General features: G+C 44.4%; 1 protein-coding gene across 1 annotated transcript in view; it reads right to left on the reverse strand.

Annotated features, from left to right (window-relative positions):
* HERC3 (HECT and RLD domain containing E3 ubiquitin protein ligase 3) overlaps nt 1-16,096 on the reverse strand; it is a 43,233-nt gene extending 27,137 nt beyond the window's left edge. Inside the window, exons 1-2 of the mRNA XM_085058045.1 lie at nt 15,966-16,096; nt 11,119-11,376 (exon numbers count right to left, since the gene is read on the reverse strand). Coding sequence (XP_084914171.1) covers nt 11,119-11,344 — 226 coding nt within the window. The 5' untranslated portion in view covers nt 11,345-11,376; nt 15,966-16,096. The remainder of the gene's footprint in view (nt 1-11,118; nt 11,377-15,965) is intronic.
* Nucleotides 16,097-16,484: the final 388 nt, after the last annotated feature.

The raw sequence follows: 16,484 nt of genomic DNA on the forward strand, positions 1-16,484 counted from the left end.
GTCAATAGCAGTTTGCCTGAAAAGTCATGAAGAAATGTAAATGCCAAACAGTTTAAGTTTTACACACTCACACACATTTCTTTGCAGAGACGGAAAAAATTCAGACTTCCCTTGGGATCACAGGCTGCCCAGGCAGTCCAACAAGGGTCCCAGTTGGTTGTCAGGATTGCCAAGTCACTGAGTGTACCATCTCCCAGCTTACATGGGATATCAAAAATGTCTATCTGACAATTATTTCTTTGTTGACTCCCATCCCTTCCTCACATCAAAATATTTAGATGTGTTAGTGGTTGGTATACATTTGCTTTAACGTCCAAAGCATCACAACACTACTGTTCACTCCTTAAAAAAGACGTATTACTGCACTGAGATTAAGGGTACAAAAGGTGAAGTTTATTCTTAGGACTGTGTCTGGTGTAATTGATGAATAAAACCAGTCAAGTGGAGCTTAACAGGCACAATTATCTATAAAGCTAAGCAGAACAAAACCCTGAAAGCAACAAGGAAGGGCTGAAGCAGTTATGCAATACGGTGTTTCAACACCTCATAAAACTTTCAAAAAACAAACAAAACCCCACAAGTTCCAAGAAGTAGACACTGACACAATCTTTTCTTTCTGAAGCTGTCAGCTGTCTCAAAACAGCACCAATGCTTAGAAGTCATTTATCAGTTCTTCATATCGTGTGGAGCTCCAACTTGGATTTTTCTCTTCTGTCCACTTTAACCCGTAGATCTCAACACAAACAAGCATATCAAGGTTTGACTTTTTTTTTGTTTTAATCCTGTTAGATCTTTTCATAAAATACACTGGAGCAAAGAATGAGGCAAAATGTCTTCAGGGTAGCCCATCTGTGAATGGTAACAGGCCTGCTTCCCAGGACTGCTTTTGTGTTTCCTTGGTTTGCAAGGACACTCCAGCAAAAGCTGAGGACAAGCAGTGCATGTTTCTACAACTTAACTTTCTGACAACCAGTGCATTTAGCTTGAAGGTTTGGGAATGGCAGTAAAGCTGGGCCAAGAATGAAAACCCCTGAGAAGCCATCAGCCCTGACCCCATCAGTCCATAGCTTCCCTATTTATAACACAGGACCTGTGCTTTGCCCCCACAGCTTTGGAAAGCTATACAGGATCTTCAGTGTCTGCAACTGCTTAGAAGCACAAAGCACTCACTTACACTGCTCTAATTAGAATGCACAGGCAATGAATGATTAATTAGCTTTCCTACTCCTAGTAATTTTATCAGAAAGTTGGTACACCCTTTCTATGTATAGCTTCCAGCTGCTCACAAGACAGGCTCTTGCTAGAGGACGTGGCAAAATCCTTCAGCCATCCGTGTACCAGGATGTACAGGAACAGCACCAGATGGCTTCTACAGCCTGGAAATGACTGAGAAACCATCAGCCCTGAGGTTACACCTTCAGTGGAAAAATCTGCATTTCTGGTCAGAAGAAGCTGTGTCTTGGAAGAGTTGCAAGTGATTTCAGTCTGCTTGGACACCTGGCCAAAGCTCTTCATTGCCTCCCCAGCTTGACAATAAGCAATTCTGAGCATTTGCTCATCTTGCTGTCTGCAAGGAAAGTGCTCACAGATTCTCAAAAAGAGGTGTCTTACTGGCTTGCCAAGATAAGAGATGGTGGTAGAAACACAGGGATGAGAAGCACAGGTAAGGTAAGGTAAGAAATTCCTCTGGGTTAAATGCTAGCAGCTTGCAAGTCTGAGGACAGATGAGCCAATTTCTTCTCATTGCCATGCTTGTTAATATAGTCCACAACCACATCAAGGATGCATGAGCATTGTGCAACCCAGATCTAAAAATCAGAAGTGTGAGATACAATGTTTTAATGCACAAGGCAGCTGAATATTCAATCAGATCCCAACAGAGACCTAAATTTCACCATATAATCTTTCTGTTCTCTGAGTACTGAAAAGCCTTATTGCTTACAGGAAAGGAGCAGAGTTCTCTCCTTTTGGAGACAAATTGCACCAACACATTAAACCATCTAACAAGGTGACACCAACAGCATTAGCACTTAGGGATGCCTGATTCAACAGCCAAAAACTCCACAAAAGTCTGCTACTGCCTTCAACCACCACGAGAAAATCAGAAAAATACTATGGCCCAAACTTATTAGTCACCAGCATTTTATTAAACCACTGTAAAAAAAAGTGAGTAAACAACAGTGGATCTACCAAAGGCCCTGATAAGATTTTTAAACTTAAGGAGTAAACTTCAGCTGACTGCTGATTCCCCAGTCTCCAATGGCACATCCCAGAGATGTTTCAGCATATGGATATCCTGGCTGTAATTCTAGGCTGTGATGAGCTTCATGATTTCAGTCCTAATGAAGTCAGCTGAACATTAAAACACGTCTGAGTGTTTTAATGAAACTGGAAAAAGAGAAAGCCAAAGTGTAACAATCAAAATGCTTGCAATTGAAAGTGCACTAAGAGAGAAGTAGGCTCAAGATATCTCCCTTCCCTTATGAAGGTTTCTCCTTTTTTTGTCAGCATAACTTGCATGTCCTAGCTATTCACTGTTTTCATCAGTATTACCAGTAAAGTACCAGTAATTTAACCAGTAGCAGCACAAGTACACTCACCAACTTTTCCAGGAAACATCATCCCCCGTTGAAATGTGATTCTCCCACTTGGAAACTGGTAACTGGGGAGGGGAAATCATGCTGTTTGTCAAGGCCTTTTTGCCCCTTCCTCTCTCCTTTAAAGCTCCCAAGGAGGACCCTCTGATTTCCCTCTGCACACTTTCAACTCTGACCACCTAGACATCTCACATTCATAGCTGTCACAGCAACATCTGGAGTCCAGGACTGGGATGAAGAAATCAGACTCTATAAACCACTAAAACTAAATACAGACCTTGCAAAGTTGTCATGTGCTTTTTGAAAACATAATCTAACCCAGTCAGCCAAAAGTGCTCCTGTGGCTTCACTCACACCACCTGTGCAGGCTGTGGTTTGTCAGCAGTAAAACCAGAGGAAGGAGGAGGCCAGGGAGGAGGCCAGGGGTGTTGCACAGTTTCAAGAACACACCTTGGTGACTCTACACAGTCTCTGGCATGGCCAGGCAGATGAGACCCACGACACGTAGGCAGCTGGAACCACCCTGCCTGACACCAGCTCCACAATTTCACCTTCCTGCTCCTCGCAGAGCATCTCTACCAAGGCGTTACATGCTTGTTGCATCTTGTGCTCAGACTACGTGGTACTGTTGCACACATGGGTGTGGGAAACACTGTACTCTGCACCTGCACAGCACCAGACTACAAGAGCAAACCCCATGGGGAGACCACATCCCCACTGTATGACACCTACCCTGGCTTTCTGCCTGCTGCTCTCACCCACATATGGCTGCACACCTTAAGCTCAAACTTTTCTTAGTATGGGGCAAAAGCTTTGAAGTATGGAGCAAGCAATGTTTTCATCAATGTGTAACCTCCAATTTTCAACACCTGAACTTTACTATATCCATCGAGGAGGCTGTTTTACAAGTCCAGTTTGCAAATCTTGAGGTCTTGCTTTCCTGAACTTCATGAAGTGGTGCCACACTCATGAAAAGCAGAGCAGTATCAAGAGAAGCCTGATCAGAGAGACTGACAACAGCAGCAGCGCTGAAGCTGATCAGACTCTGATAATTTGGTTACAAGGGAGGAAATGTACACAGAAAGTAGACTCACTGAATGAAAAATAAGTGTGGGGGGATGACAGTAAAGGACAGAGGACAGGCTGAAGGACGTGACACTCCCCTGGAACATTGTTGATAGCAGGGATGGGTCATGGCTGAGAAGTTCCAGGTAACAAAAGATTCTGCAGTCCTCTTTCATCCAGAGACACTAGCAATTCTTGTCAAGGTGATAGCTAACCTGCACGACACACATAGCACTGCTCATTCATTTATTTAGCATGGTTACTTACAGTCTTAAATCTGAGAGAGGTTGGCTCAGTTATTAACACTGCCTTCACTTTATAAAGCTGTTTCTGGTCATGTCAAGTCAGGAATGCAAGAGCAAGAAGTGAGAGGCCACTGTGACACCCCAGGGTGTCACTTCACATATGCTTTGCCAGCTACTCCCCCTCACAGTTGTGAGCAGACACCTACACTGAGACAGCAAAGCCCTTCCTCAGACACAGACAAAATCTTCCCCACTTTACTGTCTTTTGTCTAGAGGACAGCCTCTCTGAGGATATGGAGATGCAGACAAGCAAGGGCACAGACAGCTGGAGCAGGCTCTTGCAAAGGGCTGGGCAAGCACAGAGAGCTTCAGTCTGGCAAGCATCAGCTGGCAGAGGGAAGAATCCACCTTCAGACCCTGGAGGTAAACTAGTAAGGATAGTTCTTTCAAAGAAAGAAAACACCATGAGTTGCTAAAGAAACACAGGGAAAACATATGTTCAGAAAACCCAGAGAGAGCCTGTTTTCCTCTTCAGGCTCTGGCAGAGAGCTATAAAGGTGGTCATTCAGCCAGGCTTGCTGGCCACTGGCAGGCAGCACAGAAGCTCTGGCTGGTCCGTGACTGTTTAGAAACCCCCAAGGTTCACCATGTACACCCCAGCAAATCCCACAGCACCAAGGCAGTAAGTCCAATACAGGCAGGATGCACTGAACCCTGGCATGACATACTGAGGATGGACACCAGAAGTATAGGGGGGAATTAGGGAAATGGGTGAGTAGATGCTGGGTTTGATGGGGTGCTACTACACACTGCAAAGCTGTGACACTCGAGACTCACTTGTGGCAGCCCCAGGCTTTGATTAAATAATATGATTTTCAAAAGCACTTGATTTGCTCCTCACTCTGTTCCCATTTATCTCAATCCTGGAGTTGTTTGCATGGGAGCAAGACAAAGCCATGCATTCCTGAAAAGCCACACCTGCACAGTCCAGACTCAATACAACACCCCTGTCCTTGCTTTCAAGGGCATTCCCATCAGCTTCACAAATATTGCTTGAAAATACGTTACTGCAAAGAATCACAGTGACTGGAAAAAGGGAGGTAAGGAATACAGTCCTGTTAAACATTAAAAAAAATTATTAATTTTATCTTCTGGGCATTCTGAGAAAAGATATGAGCATCTGTGCATTCCTTTTTGGTGAGTTTTTATATGCAGGCAGATGTTTAAAAGGCAGGTCAGGCATTGAAGAGAGCGAGCATATCTTCACAGCTCTTTTCAACTACCAAAAATACTTGATTTCCGATAAGAAAAAGAAGTTTCACACAGATCTTTGAGATAAAGTCTTATTTCCAATATAGCTTAAGGAAGAGTATCAGTCTATCTAAAGATAATTGAGTCAAAACCAACAGCCACCAAACTACTAAAATCTCTCCTAGAAGCTGTGACTCTCAGCCATACTTACTCAGCTTAATGAAGTCATCACTTTTGTCCAGCGCAGACAACTATTCTGGCTCCAAAAAGGTTGGGGCATTCAAAAAACTTGTGTCTATCCCCTCCAGCTTCTACCCTGCCCTCTCCCTTTACCTCACCACACACAGCTACCCACCCATTTTATCCTGAACACATCTTTCAGCTTCAGCATGGTTGCAGGAAAGGGGCCAGTCATTAGAGCCACACACTGTGCCATGGTTTCATGCTCCTTTCCAAGTCAGGCAGGCAGAACAGCCTTTATTTCACTTGCAGGCTTTATTTCAGCTTCAGAAAGCCTCTGAAGAGTACATATTATACAGAGATGACAAGCAAGAAAGATGACAGAGACAAATTCATGTTTTGGTTGCCAAATAGCCCTACAAACCCCCAGTCAAAAGGCAAAAAGCTAGACATTCTTACTGAAGCTCTGCCTTTTGAGGTAAAGAAGTATTAAAACTGTTCCTCATGTCCTCTGTAAAAACAGACCACATTGATTGTAAAAAACTAGTATCTTGCTTCCCTGAGCTCATCCTTGTTTTCACTTTTCAGCAAAATGAAATCAAGAGAGAACTCTGGTGGTTCTAATAATACATGAGTGTTTAGAGACAAGACTTGCATCTGAGAACACATTACAGCCGTTTTAGGTGCTGACTAGATGTCTTTACTGTCAAGAAATCAGATTTTTACCTGTTTAGGCTCTCCTAAAGAGCCTTCTCTCTCCTCAGTGTAGGCTCTCCTAACCCTGTAGTCTCAGAAAACACTGGCACAAGTCAGTTCAAGACCACATAGATTTTAAAACAACTCCCACTAAAAACATCTGGCATATTCAAATCCCTCAGCCAGCCAATTTAACACAATGCAGGCATATTTAGGATATCTAAAGAAAAGCACTTCCTTTACTTCTCATTCAACCAAATACCTATTGTTACAAAATTAATTTTAAATTCTGTTTTCTAATTTTAAAATCATTCTAAAGCCCAAATGGCATCAATTCAGCTGAAAGGGACACCCCATAAAGCACATCCACTGCAGCCAGTAGTGAAGGCACAGCAATCTCAAATAGCTTGGTCAGATCCTCTGATCGATCAAAGCAGCAAAAGGGATGAGTACATACCTGACTCTGCAAGGGATGACCAGTTTATTTTTTATATAAATAACATTTACAAGGGGTGCTGAAACATAAACATACTCTTTGTCTGCAACCTGCTCACAACAAACATGAGCCCTGCCACCTCTCCCCCAGAGCAACCAGGGCCTCCTGCTTGACTTCTCACCCAGCGGGAAGAGACTAAAAGAGGAAGATCCTCACAGACTGTCCTTCCAAGCAGGTGGCACATCTGAATTCTCAGCTGTTCCAGGGTTTATGATTAACAAGCATGCTGCCCTGAACACGGAGCTCTCTAACACTGTAATCCTGTGCTGAAGCTCAGGACAAGTGCACTTACATTTGGAAAGCCACCGAGTTCAGAGAAATACAAAAGATCTGGATCATCTACGGTTTTGTTTGTTTGTTCTGGTAGTGTTTTTTCCTGCTTTTTGAAAGAGAATGAACATTATGATGATAATTTTATCAGCAGCTAGGAGCAGGTAGATTCCACAATGCACAGAAAGGCAGTGCTCCTCTGCACATTTGCATCCAGACAAGAAAATTTGTAAACAAATTGTAGATTTGTCTGCTGTACCTTACCAGACAAAAGGTTTGAGACAAATTTGGCTTGAGACATTTTTCTGTAACTCACTTGAGATACTAATTACCAAAGCCCAGGTTTTCTCACTAGCAGAAGTCAAAGGAAGTTCAAATGACCTGAACAAAACAAATCTCTAGAGCAGAAAACAAGTTCCACATCTCAGACTCGAGCATGCTTTTAAAGCTTTACAAGGTGCTAACAACCAGGTAGCACTCTCCTCTATAATTCCACCCAGATCCCCAAAGAGCCTTTACCTTAGGTACCTCGGCCTGTCTTTTGTTCTCCAGCATGTACATTCAGATAAAACTCTTATCTAAGAATCATCACAGGGAGCCAAGACCTCATGGCAGACCTGAAGAAAATCAATCCAAGTGAAATTACAGGACTGAAAATGGGAAAATTTAGATATAGTTATGAAGAATAATTTTTTTTCCCTAAAACCACTGCAGTACAAAATTATTGCTTCAATTTAGACACATAATGTATGTTATCATCTGATAAATTTCAGGAAATCAATGCAAACTCAGATTAATTTACAAAACAGCGGGTTGAATCCTCCACTACCAAAATTGCCAAGTTGCTTCTCCTAAGGCATTGTCAGACTGGAGACTTCAAGTGCATAATAACACAAGTGAAAATTAGGGCAGGTCAGACAGAAGCCTTATTAATCATGGTCATGGTGAGAGAACGCTGGAACAGCATTCCCCCTCTGCATCCCTGCCAAGTGATTGCAGAGACAAACTACAGACTGTTCTGGGAAGGAAAAGAAAAAAAAAAAAAAAAGAGGCGTGGAAAAACAATCATTTAAATATTAACAAAGCCAGATATCCATCCCTAAGAAGGATGGACTCCTCAAGTACCTTGCTGAAAGCATGACAATGTGGGAAACTGGCTTGTGGAAGAGCCATAGGAGTGGCACACCTGGCATTACTGCCCAGGTACTATCAAAAGGAGGGAGTTTGAAACACTTACAAGCAGTCAGCTTTTAGTCAAAAGAAAAGTTATTTTAACTAGGATGAACTTCTCAGGCATCTTAAATATTAATTTTAGGACCACAATGTAAAATCCAGAGGAAAGGGCACTTCCAGAAAATGAACCTCTACTGACTTACACTCTTCCACTGGCAAGCACTCCCCCAGTAATTTCTGTTCCCTGTAGAGGAGAGGCATAAGGATCACTTTGCCAGCTGCTATCCCCCTCTCCACATTACATCCACAAGGTCAGCAGATGTGACCATAATCATAGCTTTTAATTAACACGTTTTCTTTCATTTGAAAAGGTGCCCTCTAAAAGGCTCCTCCAAGAGGAACTGCTGAAACAATTCTGTGCCACTGTTTGACATTTTCATGAGTAGTGTGAATGAGAAGCAAAACTGAATAGTGAGAAATAAAAGGGAGCTTCCTCTTAGGATGCAGTCCTAGGCAGCAGCATCACTCCCCCCCTATGAAGTCATGCAGCCTTCAAAAGGTTCAAAACCCCCTGAATATTTTCTGGTCTCAGTGTTAACTCTTGAACACAACCAAGGCCCTCTGTAAGCCCTGGTAAGCATTTCTGAAGTCCAGAGGGGGCTCCCCAGGGGCTGCCTGAAGGGGACAATCAGTATTGTGTCACAGCCTCCCACATCAGGAGATGGAGCTCACTTCCAGAGCTGGGCAGAGGTCACCCACTTCTGGCTGCCCTCACAGGCTTGGCATGATCAAGCCACAGAGCAGGAAAACCAAGATACCTCAGCCCACACTGCCCTGTCCAGCAGAGGCTGGAGAGATGCAGCTGCAAGACTCCCAGTTCCTGGCATTTCTCCCATTCTCTGCCTCAGACTCCCCCACCAGTCTTCTTTATCATTTCCAGCAGCTCAGGACCCTGTGTCCCACACATACATCTTCATCACTTATCAGACATGGCTTCATTCACAACAACGGAAAACAGAAAATATTATCTTTGCAAGCCTTTCTAGACAGGAGGTGTAAGGTTGTCTTTATCCCATGCAGAGGAAGTGGGGGTGAAAGAGGAAGGCTTGATCCTTTTTGTTCCCATTTGCAAAAGAAAACTAAGAAATTCAGTTCCCAGTGCTGCAAGACAAAGCAGACCTGCAGAGAGCCGTGTGTGGTATGGGGCTCTCCTCCAGTTTACTGCAAAGGCTGCTGTGACTGCTCACCATATGCTAAAAAGAACAGCAGTTCCTTGCTTTACAGGACATCCCTCCCACCTGCCCCAGCCAGCAGAAATCCCATTGCAGGCACAGCCAGTAACACCGTGTTGGCAGAGAAACATCATTTCTCAGGGATGGCCACAGGCTCCTCGGAGAGCAGCACTGTAGAACCTTTTTCAGAAAAAAATAAACCTCTTGGATAATTGGGATTTGGTTTCACATCTTGGTGACAGACCATAATTTAAGGGGCCGAAGAAGGGCACTTAGGAACAAATGCAGAGAACCTTTTATTTCTGTTTCAAAATCTCAGACTGGCCCTCTTCTCCAGGCCTAGCTGAAAGCAGGATTACCTAGCTGAGAGAGGTCTACACTTCAGCATTCAGGATTCAAGAAATCCATTTCCAGCTCTGATCTACTTGCTGTGAATTCTCCATTTTCACCATCATCTTATGCTTGCCTTACTTTTTGGTAAAACAGCAGCCTAGCCCAAAGATATTTCTCAGAGTATGTATCTTTGCAGCACTCAAAACAGTACTGAATTCTGGGGCCTCTGCACTAGTCTTGAGTTAGCTGGGTGATTTGCAGGATGAAGTATGCTCAGCAGTTTGAGTTGAATATTCACTAGGCTTGGCTTCCTTTTACTAAGCATTTCATTTATTCCAGGGCCTAAATTCACAAGTCCCCAGAAGATGAACAGTCGTCATGCACAGAGAGGATTTAAGTGCTCCTGGTATTCCTATTCCCAACCTCTTTCAGTAATTGTCTAGAAACTACTTGCAGGAAAAAGCAAGAGAAGCCAGATTCAAGGACAACTCCTCTAATCCAGCACCCTGATCATCCAGCATCCAACACCTACCAAATCCTTTTGAGAGAAAGAGACAAAAGACACTGACACTGAAAGGAGCAATAGTCAGCCAGGTCAGATTTGCACATACTGCATGGGGAAATGTGGCTATTTTGCATATACCTTATCTCTCTATCTAATAATAGGTTATGCTAGAGAATATCCAAGACCTACAGAGGGCAACCTGCAGTTTGAGGAATTTTTGCTCTAATTACCCACAGCACAGGATTTTTATTATACTATGGAAACAGAAATACCTGTATCTTTACCACATGCCAAAACCAAGAAGCTAATGGAAGGTAAACTGGAAGGCCAACATTCAAAAGAATCCAGGGGAAAGGCTTCAGGGTTCCTTCAAATAACAACTCATAATTAAACAACTCCTTCACCCTGGGAAGGAGAGGCAGTATCTGCCTGTAGTTCTGCACTCATGGCTTTTTTCCATTGGAACACAATGAAGAAGATGCAATTTGAGTTTGGGGAACACAATGCTACAATGATCTTCTTCTAGATTAAGAAGGCATGAAGGGGTGAAGGCACAAGTCAGCAAAAGATTCTGAAAGGAGGAAACAAAATTTACAAACCCTCTTGGCCAAACTCAAGTTTGCTCTCCACAACTATACTCAACACAGGTCCATTTATACTCTTTGGTGTAAACAAGAAAATTCCCAGCAACAGCTGAACAAGAGGAGGCATAAGGATGCAGTGCAATTGGAAAGACAAAGCAGAAGACACTCATGACTCATGGGCCTCTCTTCCTTTTCATAAAGAGCAACATACCACCAGATAACAAAATCTGCCCTGAGACCATCTGCGCTCGCCTCTGTTTTGATGCATTTCCCAGACGAAGTGAGCAGACCTGTCTCCTCACCCATGCTGCTCAGCTTTAGCTTTCCAGAGCCAGCTAGTGTTATTCAGCATCATTACTGTGTTACGTGACACGATTAGCAGCTCTGCTGGCTGCTCCAGCCCTAGAGCAATCAGCACAAAGCAGCTTCCATAATCTTCTCACCCCACCAACCTCAAGACAGTTTGAAGTGCATATAAAAAGCAGACTTACCTGGCTTGCTTCCTTCACAGTCATGCCCCAGTTGACCTTTGGTGTTCAAGCCACAGGTATACACCTCCCCATCTTCCAGCAGGAACACAGAGTGGTTTCCTCCACATGCCACCTCCTTGACATTTCTGTCATGGATGAATCCATACACCTGTGGTTCAGGAATTATGACCTGGAGGTTGCTACCTATCCCAGGCTGTCCATAAGACGAGTAGCCCCAGCATAGCATTTTCTCTCTTTTCAGCAAGTCATGTATCCTTCCTGGGCAGGAGAAACAGAGGAATGAGTGTGAATGAAGTAAATACACAGCAAGTGATCCTACAGAGATCCAGCTGCTCATGGCAGGAGGTGGAAACAACCAGAAAAGGCATTTCCTGCATGACTGTCAGGTTCGGGAGCTGTCAGTAAACCATTACACAGACAAAGAGTAATCAAGACAGCTCAGCTGTGGTACTGAATCAGCACCTTCATGCCTTGGCCATCTCCATCTGCAAGGCAGTAGAAATGCTCTGAAACCCAGGAGACCAAGCTTTTACTCTGCAAAATTACTGCTTCAGAAACCAAATATCAAATTACTCCCCAAACCAACTGTAATGCTTTTTAGACTAACAGGTCCAAATTGGAACTTCATAGTGTCGTATCTGAGACCACCTCTAAAAAAATCTTTAAATGTTACCTTGGAGGTGGCTAGACTAACCCTGAACAGAATCATAGAGGGATTTGAGGTGTTGTGGCCAATGCAGAAATGTGTTATTTCTGATAAACAAATACTAAGGAGTAATTTCCTCAATTGAACACAGTCTTGCAACCCAAATTTGTGCATGTACACATACACACTGAACTGCATGCACTGCACACTGAACTGCAGCCACACACTGAACACACACATCCCTGAACTGCAGCAAGAATTACACAAGAAGCAGCAGTTCACGTGGAGCTGCACATTGACAGCTTGGCCCTGACAGCAATGGACAGGTCACGTTGATGCCACTTGCCAGCAGTCAGGTGTTATCTTCTGCACTGTGCTCAGTGAAAGCCAGGGATTTCAGAGTGGGGTACCATGAGAAGGGAAAAAATATAACAACATTAAAGGTCCAAGGAATTACTTGGCATGGACTTGATAAAGACAACAGGATGCTAATGCATAAAAGCCAGGGGAAGAAAACAGCATTCCAGAAGAAGCACGTGAAAGATTTTAGTGATACTCCCTTGTCACTCCTAATCTCAATAGGTTTGGGTTATTTGTGAAGCAGGCTATACCAACAAATTGACAACTCCTCTAATTGAACTAGAAACTAGTTAAAGCTTGCTGCCTTTTTTTTTTTTTTTTTTTTTTGCAAAGGGAAGGAGAAAGAAGATTAGAAAATGAAAGATCTGAGACATCAAGTGTTACGACACACCATGCCAAGTTTTCAGCTAAGGCCATTTGCAGCAGCAGCATTTACTGTCTTAGCACAAGACAGAAAAGCAAAAGGTAACCCCTGAAATGCCAGAGATTCCTTCTCCCACTCTGAGCAGATAGGAAACACATGCATTCAGCTTGTTTCCAAAACCTGGTGCTAATTCAAGCTCTAGGTATTAGCAATAAAGCCTTTCCTAATCTAAGCCCTAAGCAACGTGTGTTCATCTCTTACCCTTTGCCTGTCAGCTGTGGTCACTTACACTGAGCTGGAAGGGGGAAGGAGAGGATTGGATTTTCCCGTTAGTACTTCATCCGTGGTGCAACTTCCTACCACAAACTGTTTACTAGGATCTCTTATTAGGTGCTTTAAAGTAATGCAGGACCCCGTTTATCTTTAGGAGCATTTCCTCCTCTATAGCGTAATTCAAGTCATCACACCCACATGTGCTTATCACTGGCCAGCTCCAAAGCACCCAGAGGAAAAAGCAGGAGGCTACAAGGCACTGCCTGGTTAAATCAGTCATGGTGTACACACTCTATATTTGGTTGCCCTAAGCACAAAATCCTGATGGAAGATACTCTCTATGATGGCTACACTAAGAATAGGAATGCTGTGGGACACAGGAAAATTGAAGTGTGTGCATGTGCTTTAAATGTGCTTTAAACGCTACATTTATAGCGAACTTCATGTTCTATCACACCACCAAAAAAAACCCAAAAAACCCAAACTAAAAATGCATGAGCAACACCCTGAAGGTGGCAGGGAATCATTTCAAAACTGACACTGGAATGGCAGAAGGCTGGGACTGCCATTTCTCTCAGCCTAAGGAACTGCTGTGTTGCAAACATATAAGCAGCAATCCTGAAGATCCAAGGATCACATTCTCTGCTAGGATAAATAGATACTGCCACTGAGCTGAAAAGATTTCACCAGTATACGACTTGAACTACAATGACATTGTACCACATAAGCTAAATATTAATTTGGGATACCTTCTAAAAGGGTACCTCAACAGTCTACTCCCTGTAGACTACAGTCATCTTCCCTAGTGCTAGTTTCATTTAAAAATGCTAAAAATACATTAATTACTTTCCTTGTGTTCATATTCCACCCAAGAATTTGCTGCTAATGGCCAAGGGGATATGATGTGATTGGTAAGAGATGGGTTTTTCCTCTAGCCAAGACACTATGTGAAACAGGAGTTCAAACTCCCAGTAATCCATATAAACACCAGGGTGATATTTCAGAGTTCAACCTTCCATTCATGCTGGAGGCCAGATTTTCTGAAGCCCCTCATATTTAACAATCCCTATACCAGACACAGAAAATCTGGTCTTCACTAGGCTTTTCTGTTAGATTTTTTAAATCATCTCTATTTTATCCCACCCCCCATCTTCCAAACACTTTGCCAATAAATCTCCATGAAGCTCAGTTTCACAGGAACAGATCAACACTTTCCACTGGAGAGCAAAACCCAACATAGCCACTTACAATTTGAGTGTACAGGCACAGCTCAGTATTTCCAATGGAATGGTAAATTTACTTATGTTGAAAACATAGTCCATTTTTAAAACCACCACTTTAAGAACTGTTTTTTTCTCCCCCTAAAAAAAGCTGCTGGAGGTCTTAATAAAGTCTATGTTTAAGTACGAGCTGTGTCCTGAAACACAACGAGGCTTTAAATGACAATTTCACACTCTGTTTCCAATCTAGTTAAGGCAGTTACTCTTCTTTGACAGTGGCAGAGGAAGTAAAAGTGCATGTTACACTGCAAACTACCCCTACAAACTGTATACCTTTCTCATACTAAAACAATTACATTAAAAGTTTCTAGTGTAGCCAAGCACTAACAGACATGTGCCTGCATATACATATGCATATATTAAATATATGACTTGTATTCACTTATTTGAAATTTTATTTAAGTTATTAATATTTCCAGCTCAATACACCTTGAATAAGCTGAATTTTTAGCTTCAGAGGACAAACCCTTAGGAGAGATGTCTTTCTTAAACGCACCATAGGGATCATAGGGATTAAAGTTCACAGTTCCTTCTAAAAATTGGATTGCAAAAAGCAACGACAGTATGCAACCACATCACCTCTTCCTGTGCTTCACAAATCCCAACACAGCCAGCTTGGTATTCATGTTTCAGAGATAAGAACAGATGCAATGCAGCAAAGTCAGTCATTTGCAGAGAATCCCCACACATTTAAAAAATATAGAAAAAGGGGGGAAGGTTTAACACCACGTCCTCAGGCCCTGACATTCCAGGAATAATTCACCATCAAAACAGTGAAGGACGTACATAGCACAGCTAGAGCTAGGAAAGCCTCACACTGTGAGGAATATTTTGAGGAAATCCATTGTGGGTGGAAGACCCACCCTCTGCTATAATAAGGTTCCTCTGATATACTAAGTATATACTCTTTAGTGAAAAACCAACCCCGGGTGGTTTGGTAAAATAATAATGCTGCATGTGTGATCATGACAGGATACATTTTATTTTGTCTTTTTTCTTTCCTCTCTCTTTTTAAAAGCTCTCATGCCATGCACATTCTTTCCTCGCAATCACACATATTCTAAAGCCATTTCCACTCTGCGCCCTTTCTGGGAAAGTCAGCTAAGTAAATATCACGATTGCAACAAACAACACTCGAGGCTCAATGCTCTCTAAACAAAGGATCTGCCAACTGGCAGGGCATGAATAAACAAGTTTTTCCTTCCCTCTTGTTTGTGAGATTTCAGATAGCAAATGTGTTTCTTCTACCAGCATTGCTCAACAATGACGGAGTTTACGGCCTCATTCTGCCACTAAGCCTCCAAGCCCACTTTCTTCTTCCTTTTGCCTCTTCAATCCTTCTCAATGCCCAATGTACACCAGGTTACAGAGCAAGAGAACACAAGCGGTACCAGCAAACGAGTGGAGGAGAGGAGCAGAGCTCAGCAGCAGCAGCAGAGCATTTCCACTGCACAGACGCATGTCCTCAGACGGAGGTGCCCCCACAGAAAACATATAAAAATAGATACCTAAAATCAAGTAAGACAACCCCTCCGCCATCACCTCCATTTTGCAATCCCGGTAAAAACACCTCTCCCTGCCTGCCTTCACCCCGGACACCCCGAGCTTCCTGGCTTCCTGCGGCTGCTTCCCACGCCCAGAGCGGCGCTTCCCGGCGGGCACACACCGACCCGCAGCGGCAGCAGCCCCTGCCCAGCCCGCAGCCAGGTGATGCTGCAGCAGCAGCAGCAGCGCCGAGCGGCTCCTGCCGCAGCCCCGCGGCCGCCCCGAGCTCCCCGCCGCGGGCCGGGGACGCGCCTCCTGCTCCGGGGAGGGCGGCAGGGGCTCCGCCGCGCCCGAGCCCCGGCTCCCGCACGCAGGGACTCGGTCCCGGCCCCGGCAGCAGCCCCGGCGCGGGGCTGAGCGCTCCCTCCCCGGCACTCACCGCCGCCGGCCCCGCCGCTGCCGCCGCGGCGACGAGGAAGTCCCGGCCCCGCTGCCGCCGCCGCTGCTGCCGGGAGTGACGCGCGGCGCGGCCAATGCGCAGGGCGGGCCCGGCCCCGGCGGGCGCGGGGAGGGCCGGGAATCTCCTTTCCCGGGGCTCGGGGCTCCTGGGGGCGGCCCGGCCTGCCCGCCGGTGCGGAATGCCGCGGGGGCGCAGGCGGAGCGCTAGGGACAGCCGCCCCCCCGCCGGGGCTGCGCTGCTTCAGCCGTACGGGGGCAGATCGGTAGCCGCTCTAAGCACAATAGACAGCGACGGGCGAAGTTAAGCGCATTCCGGAATTTAAGCTGTTCTAAATGAAGGTCTCAAGGGAAAGCCAGCTTTCCAGTGTTTGAAAATGTGTTAAGCGCGAAATATCACTTACTAATAACAATAGTCGCTTCCTTTCCCCTAGCCTGTTTCTTCGTCTTGCGTTTTATTTTATTTATCCTTTGGTCACCTGGAGGGTTCATTTGTTTAGGA

Source organism: Lichenostomus cassidix, chromosome 4, assembly GCF_008360975.1.
Source record: "Lichenostomus cassidix isolate B80296 chromosome 4, HeHo_3.0, whole genome shotgun sequence".
NCBI classification, from domain to species: domain Eukaryota; kingdom Metazoa; phylum Chordata; class Aves; order Passeriformes; family Meliphagidae; genus Lichenostomus; species Lichenostomus cassidix.